Source organism: Bacillus rossius, chromosome 1 (genome assembly GCF_032445375.1).
Source record: "Bacillus rossius redtenbacheri isolate Brsri chromosome 1, Brsri_v3, whole genome shotgun sequence".
NCBI lineage: Eukaryota > Metazoa > Arthropoda > Insecta > Phasmatodea > Bacillidae > Bacillus > Bacillus rossius.
Window position 1 is genome coordinate 19648921 of NC_086330.1, and position 13125 is coordinate 19662045.

At 35.6% G+C, this 13125-nt stretch overlaps 1 protein-coding gene and 1 long non-coding RNA gene across 6 annotated transcripts in view; one reads left to right on the plus strand and one right to left on the minus strand.

Moving 5' to 3' along the window:
* The window catches only part of LOC134532817 (putative RNA-binding protein EEED8.10), a 37816-nt gene that overhangs the window by 22275 nt on the left and 2416 nt on the right, over positions 1 to 13125 (minus strand). For all 5 annotated transcript variants that reach the window (XR_010075187.1, XR_010075190.1, XM_063369709.1 and 2 more), the window contains exons 3-5: positions 12614 to 12696; positions 10485 to 10621; positions 8244 to 8335 (exon numbers count right to left, since the gene is read on the minus strand). Coding sequence is in view for 3 of the 5 variants with exons in the window: in XM_063369709.1 (XP_063225779.1) it covers positions 8244 to 8335; positions 10485 to 10621; positions 12614 to 12696 (312 nt within the window). In the remaining 2 variants the exon portion in view is untranslated. The remainder of the gene's footprint in view (positions 1 to 8243; positions 8336 to 10484; positions 10622 to 12613; positions 12697 to 13125) is intronic.
* Positions 14 to 2478, plus strand: LOC134532811 (uncharacterized). The gene is made up of 3 exons (XR_010075186.1): positions 14 to 135; positions 512 to 685; positions 1996 to 2478. It is a non-coding gene; the product is annotated as an uncharacterized LOC134532811 (long non-coding RNA).

The window sequence follows — 13125 nt, forward strand, 5'->3', positions numbered from 1 at the left end:
TTAAATTATTTATTTGTGTGGGGATCATTATCAGTTGGGATTGGACACCAACAAGTAGAAGAAATGATGGCAGTAATGGAAGTCCCTGTAATGAGTAAACGGAAATGGACGAGACATGAACAGCGAGTTGAAAAGGTAGGAAAAAGCACTATGGTTTGTTTTTTATTTTGCATAATATAAATATTGGTACCTGGGCGACCGAGCATCGTTCGCGTCTTATATTTTTTGCTTTAAAATCGCTTTTATTCAGGGAAGATACCTATTAAGATAAACTTTAAAGGCAACACGTTTACTAAATATAAATTTTCATCAAATAGTTAGAGCCGATTCGGAGTTGCCCATATGTGTGTCTATATATAGGGCCTACATATACACATACACACACAATAATTGCTCATTTAATAGTACATATTAGATGATTTTTCTGCAGAAATAAATATTTTTTGTCATTGGATGTAATGAATCAAAATAAAGGTAACAGCAACAACTAACCTGTTATTTATATTTTTAGGCATGGGAAGACAAACTGGAAAAATACATGCTTGCTAATGGAGTCCAAGAACGTGAAATCGCTCTAAAGAAGGGCAACATAGATGAAGATGGAATCCCTTACATTACAGTCTATCAAGATGGCGGTTGGTGTACAAGATCATACGGCCATGGTTTTACTGCAAAATCAGGAGTTGTAAGTATTTGTTAGAATTTTTATATATATTGTTAGTGTTTATTTGTAATGGCTTATAATGTTTCTGCCAAAATTATGCAAGTAAAGTTTCGTAGGAAATAAATCTAACTAATTTCAATGTGTTTACTACCCAGAACTCGAATCCACATACTTTAAAACAATAAAACAATTTCAAATACCCATTTATACGCCTGTTTTGTACACATTTTTTTGTAATGTAATAAATACATTTTTTTTTGCAAATGCAATAAGCTAAAAAATTTCTGTACACAATTAAAATTTGTTGCTATCCTGTGAATTTTCCTGCTGTTACTGTCAAGAATCAGGTCAGCTCAAAATAATACTAGCATTATTATTTCTGGTTTTAATCGTATATGTTATTTTAAAACAAGGTAAACTATATTTTTTACATACGGAGTAAGGAAGGGTCACTGAGTGTTAAATGTTAGGCCTGTCTGATAGCTAAACATATGCGGCGTGAAGACCAATGGTGGTAGTAGCCGTGTTTAAACTCGTGAAAACTCTTTCCCTCCATCTCAAACTCCACACTAGAAGACACTTTACAGTACACTCATTGCACGACTATAGCCTATTATGTGATAAAGGTTTCCTATTAATTTTTTTTTCGAACCAAATATTTAATTTAATAAATACGTTTAATGTTAAGGGAAATTCGTGTCATATGAAAGCTCTATGCTAGACATTCCGTAGATTTATAACTTTTACATCGTTATAATTTATCATTATATCACTTCTTAATAATTAAATCAAATTGCGACTTGGATATATATATATAACTATATTCCTGCATTCTAACAATAAAATTACGCACATAAGGTACACAAAAACTGTTTTCAACCTTTTTTTTCCATTTTCCCAACATAATGCGTTTCCATTGAGTGTGTCACAGGTAGAGAGCTGTCGGCGGGCGTCGCAAATCATTCGCAAGTGGGCCAGAGCGACGGCTCCAGAGCTTCACACAAATATGAATAGAGTCACGGCCTCAATGTTAGAGCCATGACTCAAAAAGTTACTGAGGACGGAGTCGGTAACCACTTAATCTTACATTAATTGTATAACACCAATAAATACACTTAATCTTAAGAACTGCATTGTTATTTAATTGAACTATGCAATTGAAACTTTATCACATGTACATACAGAAACATCTGTTTTTCTTAGTACCACAAGCCGCAATAATGAATTTTTTTACGCAACTTTCGCCTCAGTTTGTTTATTCCAAACAAAGAGCTTAATGACAATGTTTGTATTTTTTATATATTTCCTATTTATATTTCATTTTTTTGCAGGCTTGCATAATTGGAGCCGAAACTAATGGTTTGCTGTACGTTGGAATACGCAACAAGTATTGTTATATATGTAACAACCAAGAAAAACCAGGCAGCAAATCCAGGCCACATAAATGCTACAAAAATTATAAAGGAACTTCAACAGGAATGGAACAAGAAATTATTGTACAAGGTTTTAAAGAAAGCGAATCGATGCATGGGGTACGTTATTTGTACATTATCAGTGACTGTGATTCAAGTTCGTATCTGAAGATTCAGCGAGGTGTTTCATATGGTAGACATGTAGTGAAATTGGAATGTGCCAACCATATGATAAGAAACTACACTAGCAAACTACATGCCATTACCAAGGATACCACTCACGTCATCACTGCAAGGCGTCAATTGTCCCAGTTAATTCCTCGATTGACGAGAGGGGCACGAGCAGCTATTGCTTCTGCAAATAAAGAGTGCAATAGTACTATGCTGCAAAAAGATTTGAAGAATGGTCTTTACCACGTATTTGGCGATCACGAGAATTGCCGAGACACATTTTGTGTCAGGAAAGGTACGGGCGAGCTAAACAATGTTCCAATTATGTCTGCAACAACTATATGGCCAGCTATAATGAAAGCACTAGACCCACTCATTACCAAGGCTGACAAGTTGTTAGGTAATAAAACAACTAACCAAGCAGAACGCTTCATGAGTTTGATTTCAAAATTTTCCGGTGGCAAACGGACAGATGTCTCAAAAAGTGGTCGGTACAAAAGGTGCTGCTTGGGTGCTAGTCTGTCACACATCAAAGGTCCGAACTGGCACCTTTCACCAGTAAAAACTCTATTAGGTCGTAGCCCAGGTTCAGTGACAAAGCGAGTTTTAAATGCACGCGCGACAGCTGTTGAAAGGAATCGCAAAAGAAGGTTATCTGACAGTCGTAGATCTGCCAAAAGAAAATGTGTATTTTCTCAGCCAGATTGTGACTATGGACCCGAAGCTGCCCAACCCGATATTTCTACAGAGGAAATGGAGAGAAAGAAAACGAAGGTCTTGAAGCGGCTCGAAAGTTCAGTTTCTTCCGAACATCTGTGTCATGAACTGGAGAGAAATACGGTCGGCCAACATTGTAATGTTGTTTGGAGGGAAGCCAGACTAAACAGACTGACTGCATCGTCATTCTCTAAAGTTTGCAAAATGAGATGTGACACATCTTGCCACAATATGGTGGTTTCAATAGTGAACCCCAAGGATATCAACACAGGCGCAATACGGTACGGACGTATGCATGAAAGTACCGCAATTAAAGCTTACGAAAATAAGTTCCAAAAAAAAGTGTCCCCTTGTGGACTTTTTGTTCACCCATCGTACCCTTATCTTGGAGCAAGTCCGGATGGAACAGTTGAGAACGACACTATCATTGAAGTTAAATGTTTCCCTTCCATCAACAACCTTAAAGTTAACAATTCTCCTGTAAAATCTATACGAGAGGCTTCCAAAGTAAAAAACATAGGTGTTCACACTAACAGTGAAGACATGTTGGAACTGAAAAGAACACATCCTTTTTTCTACCAAATTCAAGGACAATTGAATATTTCGAAAAGGAAGCAGTGTGTGCTGATTTTATTTTGTGACTTTGATACCGAATTCGTCCACGTTCAGTGCGACGAGACCTTTTGGAAAAAAGACATGCTTCCGAAGTTAGAACGGTTTTACTTTAACTGTGTTCTTCCTGAGATTGTTGACCCGAGGAATGTTCATGGACTGAAATGCAGAGATCCTGAATACATAGAAGAAGCAAATTCAAAGAAACTTAACAAAGAAGTGAAGACATTTTAAAATTTATTAGTTATGTGACACTTTTTGTTCTTGAATCTAATTAGTTTTATTATTGTTAGTATATAATTTGTTGTATTTGAAAATTTAATCAGTAATTTAGAGAAAGCAATCCAGACTAATAATACATATTTCTCTTTTAAATACGTTATGTTTTCCATGGACTTGTGGTGTAATCTCCAGACTACAGTTAAAAATAACAGTCTGAAAGTAAGTTCATTCTATGTAAAATTTCTAGAAGGTGGAGAAACAGAAACAAACATTTGGAAGTGGTGTGTTATCAGTCTTGGGATGTACATGTAGTGCTGCACACTATATTAAAATGCTTTAACAAAATTAGAAATAAAACTGTTCTAAATTTAAGTACACATGAGTCTTTATTTTACTGTTTATTGTAATGTCATCATGTAACCACTGCACTGTATTTTTTGGAAGGCTTGATAAATTAATAGAGGTTCACACTTTTTTCTCTGCGGTATGCTGCGAATGACATTTTCGACTTTTTGTGGTAAGCTAAGATTCCTATACATGTCAAAGTACGTGTGTGCCTTTAAATACAATAATTAATATCTATTTTACTATGCAAATTGTGCATACATTCAATATTAATTAATAAATCTAACTTTCAACAATGTCAAATAAGTACTTCATAAATTACAAATTGATCATGGAAAATATATTTCTATGGGCTAAAGAAAATGAGTGCTTGCATATATTCAATTTATGTTCATGTTCATATAATGTATGTCCTTTAATTTTTAATTGTTAGTAATGCGTGGCAGTGTATGGCATATATACCTATGTACAAGTTTTGTACCTGTCGTGCAATATTAATTATTTATTGTAACCTGTGAATGCCAATGTTGTTAGCAATAAAAGAAAATAGTAAATTAAAAAGCTTTACGCTAACAACCTTCCAACCCAACATAGTGATTGTGTATCCTCCGCAGTTTGGTAATTTAATGATGGATCAATAACAGAAACAATTTTTTTAGGTTAAGAGTGTAGTTATGAATTTTTATTATGAGTAAATCAAATTCTAGTGAAATATGTACTTATTTTACACTTGCCGACGCTCAGCGAGTTAGGTGCAAGTGAATATTCACGCAAAGGATTAACTTTAACCACTATGACTAATCATTTTATGTCTATGCATAAAAAGAGTTAAGTGAATAGAAAAATAGTGAGAAAGAAAAAACATCCTTTATTTTCGATATTTAGTCTTCAAGTGTTATATATTATATAAATATAAAGTCTTTAAAGAGGAATTGGTAACAATATTTGAGCTCATTTACGATATCGAATTTCTTAGCTCTCACCCATATCTTGAATTCGATACTAATAGCTTTATAACAATAGTTGCATACAGTTTTTATATTTCTAAATTAATTTCATTTAATTGTAGACTTTTGCAATTGGTGTCAAATATTGTAAACTGGCTATTATTATGAAAAAAATTGGTCTGAAACAATTATTAAACGAACAACAATAACAGCGGGAAGACAAAAAAATATGGACGAAAGAAAAACGATAAAAAATATTATTACCGTAGTAGCCACAGTAACAGTTGCTTTGAAAATTCATGCAGACCTTTTAAATATTATCCACATATGTCTTCCAAAAAATGTTTGTGTACGACTAACTATTACTGTACGGATAGAAAACAGAGAGGGTGGAGGAAAAAACGTAACTCCACTATTAGACACAGTATCAAATCAATTAAAATTTTTAATCATTTAAAATATTAAAACGAAAAATTTTCTAAACCAATTTTCGATACGCGCATTTTAGCTGTACATAATGAAAAAATAAGTTTTGAGGGATTGATAAATTCTAACCCTCTTAGCAGGTATAGTTCAGCAAATCCATCCAAAGTTTTTAAACGTTCTAAATATTATACAAAAATATTGTCTGAAACAATTATTGAACCCTTACTGCTATGGGTGACCATAATACGCACGCGAAACAACACCTTTACGCCCTTAGTACATACAGTTAGAGCCATTTAAATGTTTGTTTTAATATTCTAAATATAATCAAAACATACGAACAACGATGGAAAAAAAAGGTAATATGGACAACATAACGACAACACCGACTAACACGGTAGGATTCCAATGACAAAACTGTTGCGACGTTTCGGGAACTGGCCTATGTTCCAGAGGCGTAGCACAGGTCACTAGCACCCGGCGCGGATCCCACATTTGCCGTCCTCTTATTTTTCTAATTGATTATAAAAAATTGGGGCATGGTAATTATTGAATAACAGTAACCTTAAATTTGAAAATGACATTTTTTGACATATGAACAACATGTTTGTAAAAAAATTAATTTATAATATTGCATTTTATTCTACAGGTAAACAAACATGACAGAGATGGCAGAATACCTATTAATAAAATTACAGAGAAAACGTAATGCAATAACGATAGGAGAAAGAGAAATCGCCTACATAAAACGAACAGCTCTGCAAACTAGATACGCAGAAATTCAATATGTATGCTACGTATAGTTTCATATGAAGGCCGCGAAATAGTTTGTGTTCGTTTTTCGCTTTTTTCTCAAAGTTATCGATACCTTGTAAGACGTATCAAATTGAAACACGATTGAATAAAATAAAGAGATACGCTCAGTCATTACGGCGAAGTACAAAGAATTGGCAAGGAGAGATGTTCGTTTAAATTAAAATTGAAACCAAATAAGTTTCCTAAGTATTAGTTATTGAGAAACCTTGCAATATCCATGCATTGAATATTGTACATGGATATATGGGAATAGCAATAAAACATTTACGGGGAAAAACCTTGAAAAACATTAACTTTATGTTACCGCCACCTGTGAAATGCCGCCCCGGCCAAAGTGCCGCCCTCTCCGCCCCCCCTCCCCCCCCCCCCACACACACAAATGCTACGCCACTGATCTATTCCCATTATCAGTCTGTTTGTGCCTGATGACTTTACTGCGCGTTTTTGGTGATACGCACAATGTCTACAGCAGTAAACATAGGCATATATTATAATATACTATATATACATTTTATATTAAAAATAGATAGGTATTTATATTATAACACAAGCATAGTCGACTCTAAATAAGTTAAAAATTTCATATGTTCAGAATTTTACAATGGTTGTGTTTATGTCTTCGTTTGCCATTGAGGGTCGAACGAAAGTAAGGCTGGCTAAAACCGGTTATCGCATCACGGCTGTGCGCTGCGAGGATTCTGACAGGGGATGGGGGAGAAGGCCCTTCGTGGCTTGTTTCCCTCTGTCCGCTCCGCGGACAAATGTGGGGAGAGAGAGAGACTACGATAGTTTTGCAAGACGTTCCAGCGATGTCCGCTAGATCGCAGGCCGCGGAGCAACTCCGACACCCCTCACCCACGAGAGCTGTCTCGCCACTAAATTGTGATATCTCACCCGCTAGCTTATATACGATCCGGCTGACTATATAGTATTGATAAGAAAGCGTTTATGAAGCAAATAAGCCAATTTTCAGCTTATTCTGACGCATGACTGTTTTTCACCCTGCACCAATCGCCTTAAGGGGGTGTCTCCCATTTCAGGTCAAGATTTTATATTTACAGTAATTACAGATAAATTTGTAGACTTTTTCAAATGTTTAACTTTCACGAAATGAAAAATATATACAGCGCATACTTTTTGCGTAATTAGCTGCCAAAATTACATTTTTAACTTTTTTGGGTTGTACAAATAAGAAGAAATTAATTTATTGCAGAACTGAAACTTTTTAGGTTTAAATGCAATGCCACTGGCTACTTCAAGAAATAGTTTGAATTTCTTTCAGAAAATATTAATTAATTTTACCTGGCATTTCAAAATTCTCAAATTTGTTACGATTTTGACAGCCAAGAAACATGAAATGAGTTTTTGTGATAGAAATGAAAACCATATCATGAAGTAGCCAGTGGCATTGCAGTTAAACCTAAAAAGTTTCAGCTCTGCAATAAATTAACTTCTCCTTATTTGTTCAACCCAAAAACATTAAAAATGTAACTTTGGCAGCTAATTATGCAAAAAGTATGCGCTGTATATATTTTTCATTTAGTGAAAGTTAAATAATTGAAAAAGTCTAAAAGTTAATCAGTGATTAATATAAATATAATATGACCTGAAATGGGAGGCACCCCCTTAAACCATGTAATTGCATAAATATCACTATCCCACAAATATGAAGCGGGGGGGGGGGGGGGGGGGGGGGGAAAGAGCTAACTTAATTACTTAATGATGTACTGGGGAGGGAGGTTGGAAGGTCTCCCATTCGTAAGTTATATTCATTGGGGATAGAGAGATAAAAAAGGGGGAGGGGGGGAGGGGGGGTTGAAGATGTCTCCTGCGATCCCTGCCCACAGATAGCCATGAATGAGAAAAGCAGTCAACTATCCATGACAAAATATGAAGATATGCATCACTCACCGTCGGAGGTCTCAACAGGCTGGTGGTGCAGATCCGCTGGCGCCACCGTCAGTTCGCGATGGAACAGCACATACGAACCAGCTTCCAACGCTCTGGCAAAACAAAAATTCTATACCCACCAAAATTCTGATGACATATATCGTTACAGATAATGAGCAACGACGTGGTGAGAATGGATCATCGGCGGAATGCATGGACTGGGACAACAGTCGTAGCCTGAGAAAACCTTCCGGCTCAAGGTAACCTTCACAGTGTTTCCCACTTGCGAAAAAACCAGGTTTGATCTCGCCGGGATTTGGACCCAGGTCGCCAAGGTGCAGGGTGAGTGATTCGACCACTCGACCATCGTGGCACTAAAGGCCCGTCTACAATTGCAATATCCTAAACTGTGTCCGACCGACACTGATCAGTGACTGTCCCAAATGATCCTCTGACATGCATGGTGTGGGCGATGGTCCGAATCTCCCTCGTCCAAATACATTCGTCAACTTGAACTTTAGGTCCCAATGTGTGTCCTTTGGTAGCACAGAAGAATGAACATGAATGAACGTGACATTTGCTGTTGCCAATTCCTGCTTCAAAATGTAAAGAGAACATAACGGACATTTATTAGTATTTATTTTAGCTTTGTACACATTTACAAAACAGGAAAGTAGTAAACAAAAACAAACTAAAAACAATCATTTTGGCGTTCTATATTTACTGCGCTCTGGTGACTACTTTAGAAATTAGTAAATACGAACATCAGACATCGCAATTGTAGACAGGGCTGTTTTTCAAACAAAAATGTAACGTTATTCAAATTAGGATAAGGACACCCACCGCCCAGAGGTTCCGACTACTGTAGACGTGCCCTTATCCCCAAAAATAATATTCACTCAAACTGACAAATTATTTCCATAATAATACTGTAACTAGAAGAGTTTGAGTGTCAACACATGTACACTGAATGTTCGCAGATTGCAGGGTATAAATTTGAAGGATGGCAGAAAATGCCAAAACTAGCAACTTTTCTTAAGGAAAATTATGTCCAGACATGAAACCCTACAAAGTTATGGGCCCAAACAGTAGTGTGCAAATTAGAATTTGAAGGGCTTCAAGAGACTATTTCACTGGTTGAGAGGACGTGGATAGCAGTGCAGTGATGTTCAAACGCTCCAAAGGAAGCAAGCGCCGAGCCGAGAGCTGATATTTACAGTTAGCCACTCGCAGTTTGATGTAATCACCCTTCCTGATATGAAATTCCCAGTTTCAGGCAGTCGCTGGTTAAGCCGTTCGAACGTTTTTTCATCCGCCACACGTTTCTGTGGAAGCGCTCTTGGTAAATACACACACTCCTCCTGCTGCAAATATTTTTTCCTGTCCATACACAATCAAGACATTGGCCATCTCTGCGAATTTATAAAGTCTGCCATGCTATTGCTGTTCGTCAAACCTGTAATCGCAGCACCGAACTGACTAGCAGGAAACAAGGCGTTAATTGCCCAAAGCCAAATGTGTAACCGTGTTGCAACTAACCATCCTCTGTGCTGTAACCAGACTGCTAGTTTCTAGTGCGTTTAACTCACTCTGAATGTCTCAGCCTGGCTTTGCACCTGCTTCCTGTAGTGCATTTAACATCACAGCACTGAGTGATTGAAATTTGCGTGCTATTGTTGGCGACTGTAACTTTGCAGGGTTGCGTTTCCGGAATATGTTAACAAAAGTTGCTTGTTTTGGTATTGTCTGCTATCCATTAAATTTATGCCCTGCATGCTGCAAATATTCAGTGTATGTACAGCCCAGTACACAAATTTTCAATACGTACTTATTACTTTACAAAGATGAACAACTACATGATATTTATTTTTAAAGTTTCCAAAACATTTTACTACAAAAAAATGCTTCCTTCCTTTCTGACTTAATTTAATTTGTGATATTGAAATAACTCAGTGTTTATTCTAGATCCATATTATGTATAAAATTTAAAGGTAATTTGCACTACACATCAGTAATTAAACTACTTTAATTAAAGGTCAATGATAGTGGCATTTTTAGACAGAGAATCCAACCATTTTCTTGAATTTTTTTTTTTTTTTAAACATTTAAAATGTATGTGTATATTAGACCCAAAAATATTTTTACTCTAAATTTTTCCAGCACCAAAATTAATTCAGTCACACAAACAGAATCAAATAAAACTGTGTCAGTACTGTACAATTTTGGTCAAAACATGTGACTGGTTAATTACTATACCCATACCTTTTGGCATCATCTGGAGAAAGAAAGGTCACAAATCCATAATGATTTCTCACTTCAGTAAAGTCATTTTTTGATATATAAACATCAAGGATTTTTCCAAAACCTGAGAAGAGTGTTCGCAGGTTATAAGCTGAGGCCTACAGAAATAAATCATAAACATGAATAATCACACAGATTCTAGACACGATGTTGAAATTCATACACCTGGCAAGCACCATAATTAAATATAAAAGAAATACCTATTGACCAACATAGCCCATAGAGGCACATGCTAATAAATAAACTCTTCTGGGAATCACACTTATTCTTTGACAACTGCTTCACTACCTTAAATAAATACAGGCAACAGTGGTAGTTGCCTTTAGTTCTATACGTGCTACGTCTCGTTCGTTGTGGGAACAGGAGAGAACCAGCATAGTAGTCTGTTTTGTTAGACAACAGACCTGACTGCTTCAAAATACAACTGATGGAACCTCTTCACAACACTACTGACTGATCAGCTAATATAAATAATTTTTCAAGCTAAGAATATTTATCCTACTTCATTATATAGCTCTTTGATTATCCCAATGCTTCAATCAGTTTTTGTTTTTCACTACTACTGTTAATGTAACTGTCACTACTGCTGCCATTACTCTACATGTTGTCAATGACACTAGGGATAACATTGTCCAATAAACATTCATTTAAAAAATATGAATTTTGAAGGATCCTTACATATTTGCTCTGCTTTGGCCAAACAACTTTTGTTTAAATTCGTACTGCTAAATTCCTAAGTACATGAATTTCAGGATGTAGTATCTGGGCTACATCATTAACAGCTACACTCAAGAATCCACTAAAATCCAAATATTCTTTGTGGAATTGAGATTATTACGATATATTGGCATTATAATTGCTTTGTGGTTTCGCGCGCAAAAAAATGTTGTCTAGTACGTCACAGGAATGTGATGCAACTTTGCTTGCTCTACAAATTCAAATTTTCTCATTCAAAATAAATTCAATGTTTTGTACTTCCAGCATGTCCCTTACAGTTTGCACTATTGAAGATGATATGAACATTTCTATGGCGAATTAGGAATGATACTTGTCACATTACTTGGTGAAATAATTTTATCAGGAAGTTATTTTTACCAGGATCGGACTCGCGATGAATGAATCTCTATCACATACATTCCTCAACACAAACAAAGACGAAAGTTGAAGATCCACAGACCAATGGTAATCTGAGTGCAGTCTGCGACACACCAGTGTGCTGCTGGAAATACTCAGGAGTCTTAAGGGTGTTGCTTTCATCGGTTTTGGGATTAATTTAGTCAAACAAAATTTTTCTAGAGAAATTTCCTACTGCCACAAAATTTAATCATTTTCCCGCAAGGCAGATCAAAACCTCGCAATTGTATGCACTAATTTTTGCCAGGTTTAATTATTATTTTTATAGCAACACTGCCTTCATTACCTATTTTTTTATTCAGCTATCAGTCATTCCCATGGCAACTGTCAGTCTTTCCGTAAACTGGATTACTGATATTGCCTTCTTATATTCATCCCCAAAACATATCACTTTTCTTGTAATTTCTATCACTTCAATATGCACAGTTTTATTGGTTTTAAGAGACCCTGGCGTATTATGACTATGCAAAATTACGTTATAACTTTTATAATTCAACACTGTTTTTTATCTGATACAACTACATTATAACACTTCTCATACTTGATAACAGACCGCAAGCAAAACATCTGTAGCCGCATGTACCTGTCTCTTAGACAAACCATACCACTATAAAGAACTGGCAGTAAGACAAATATCAGGTTTTTATGTAACCCAATGGTACATGTTTTTCTTTGGCCCTTAGTGGTCAATTTGTGGAAAAGAGAAGAAAGGAATAGGTCAGTCTTATTCTATGCTTTTGTTCGAATTTCTTGAACAGCCAAAACCTAGTTTTCCGTTAATGTGTTTATTTTGTATCTAATTATGGATTTTCTGCATAAAAAAAATCTAAAAATTGTTGTTTGAAGAAGTATTTTGTGAGAAACTTTGTGATTTCATAGGTTCATGAAAATGCATGTCATTAAACAATGTCCCTCACAGTGAATTTGAAAAAAATTGCTATGTTGTGAGAACTTACCCTAGTTGGTATGTTTCCAACAAATAATTTTCTTATAGGAACATCATTTGATGATTTATTATCTATGTCTTCTGAGCCACTATCTGCAACATAAAAATAACACAACCTTAATACAGCAACAGCATGTATCCACAGTCTAGCTATGGTGGAACCCTACACATTTATGAAGGAACCAAGAAATTAAATTTCATACCAGTTAAAACTTTTCAAACTTCAATAAACATTACCACACTGCCATTTGCATCCAACATAGACCATTTTAGACAAGTAAAAATATTTTAAGTGATCAATTAACAATTTTGTGTGTTACAAATTATAATATGCATATTATGAACTCTCACAAAATTTACAAGTCCCAATTGTGCCTGAAGTCAAAGTTTAGAACAAATAGCTGAAAAAATGTTCCTGGAGACATCTACAGTCTACAAGCATTTGGATGTTGGCAATTTTTGTTGACTTTCTCTCTTCTTTAGATAAATCTGCAAAAGCTCCAAATTACTTGTGTAATAAGC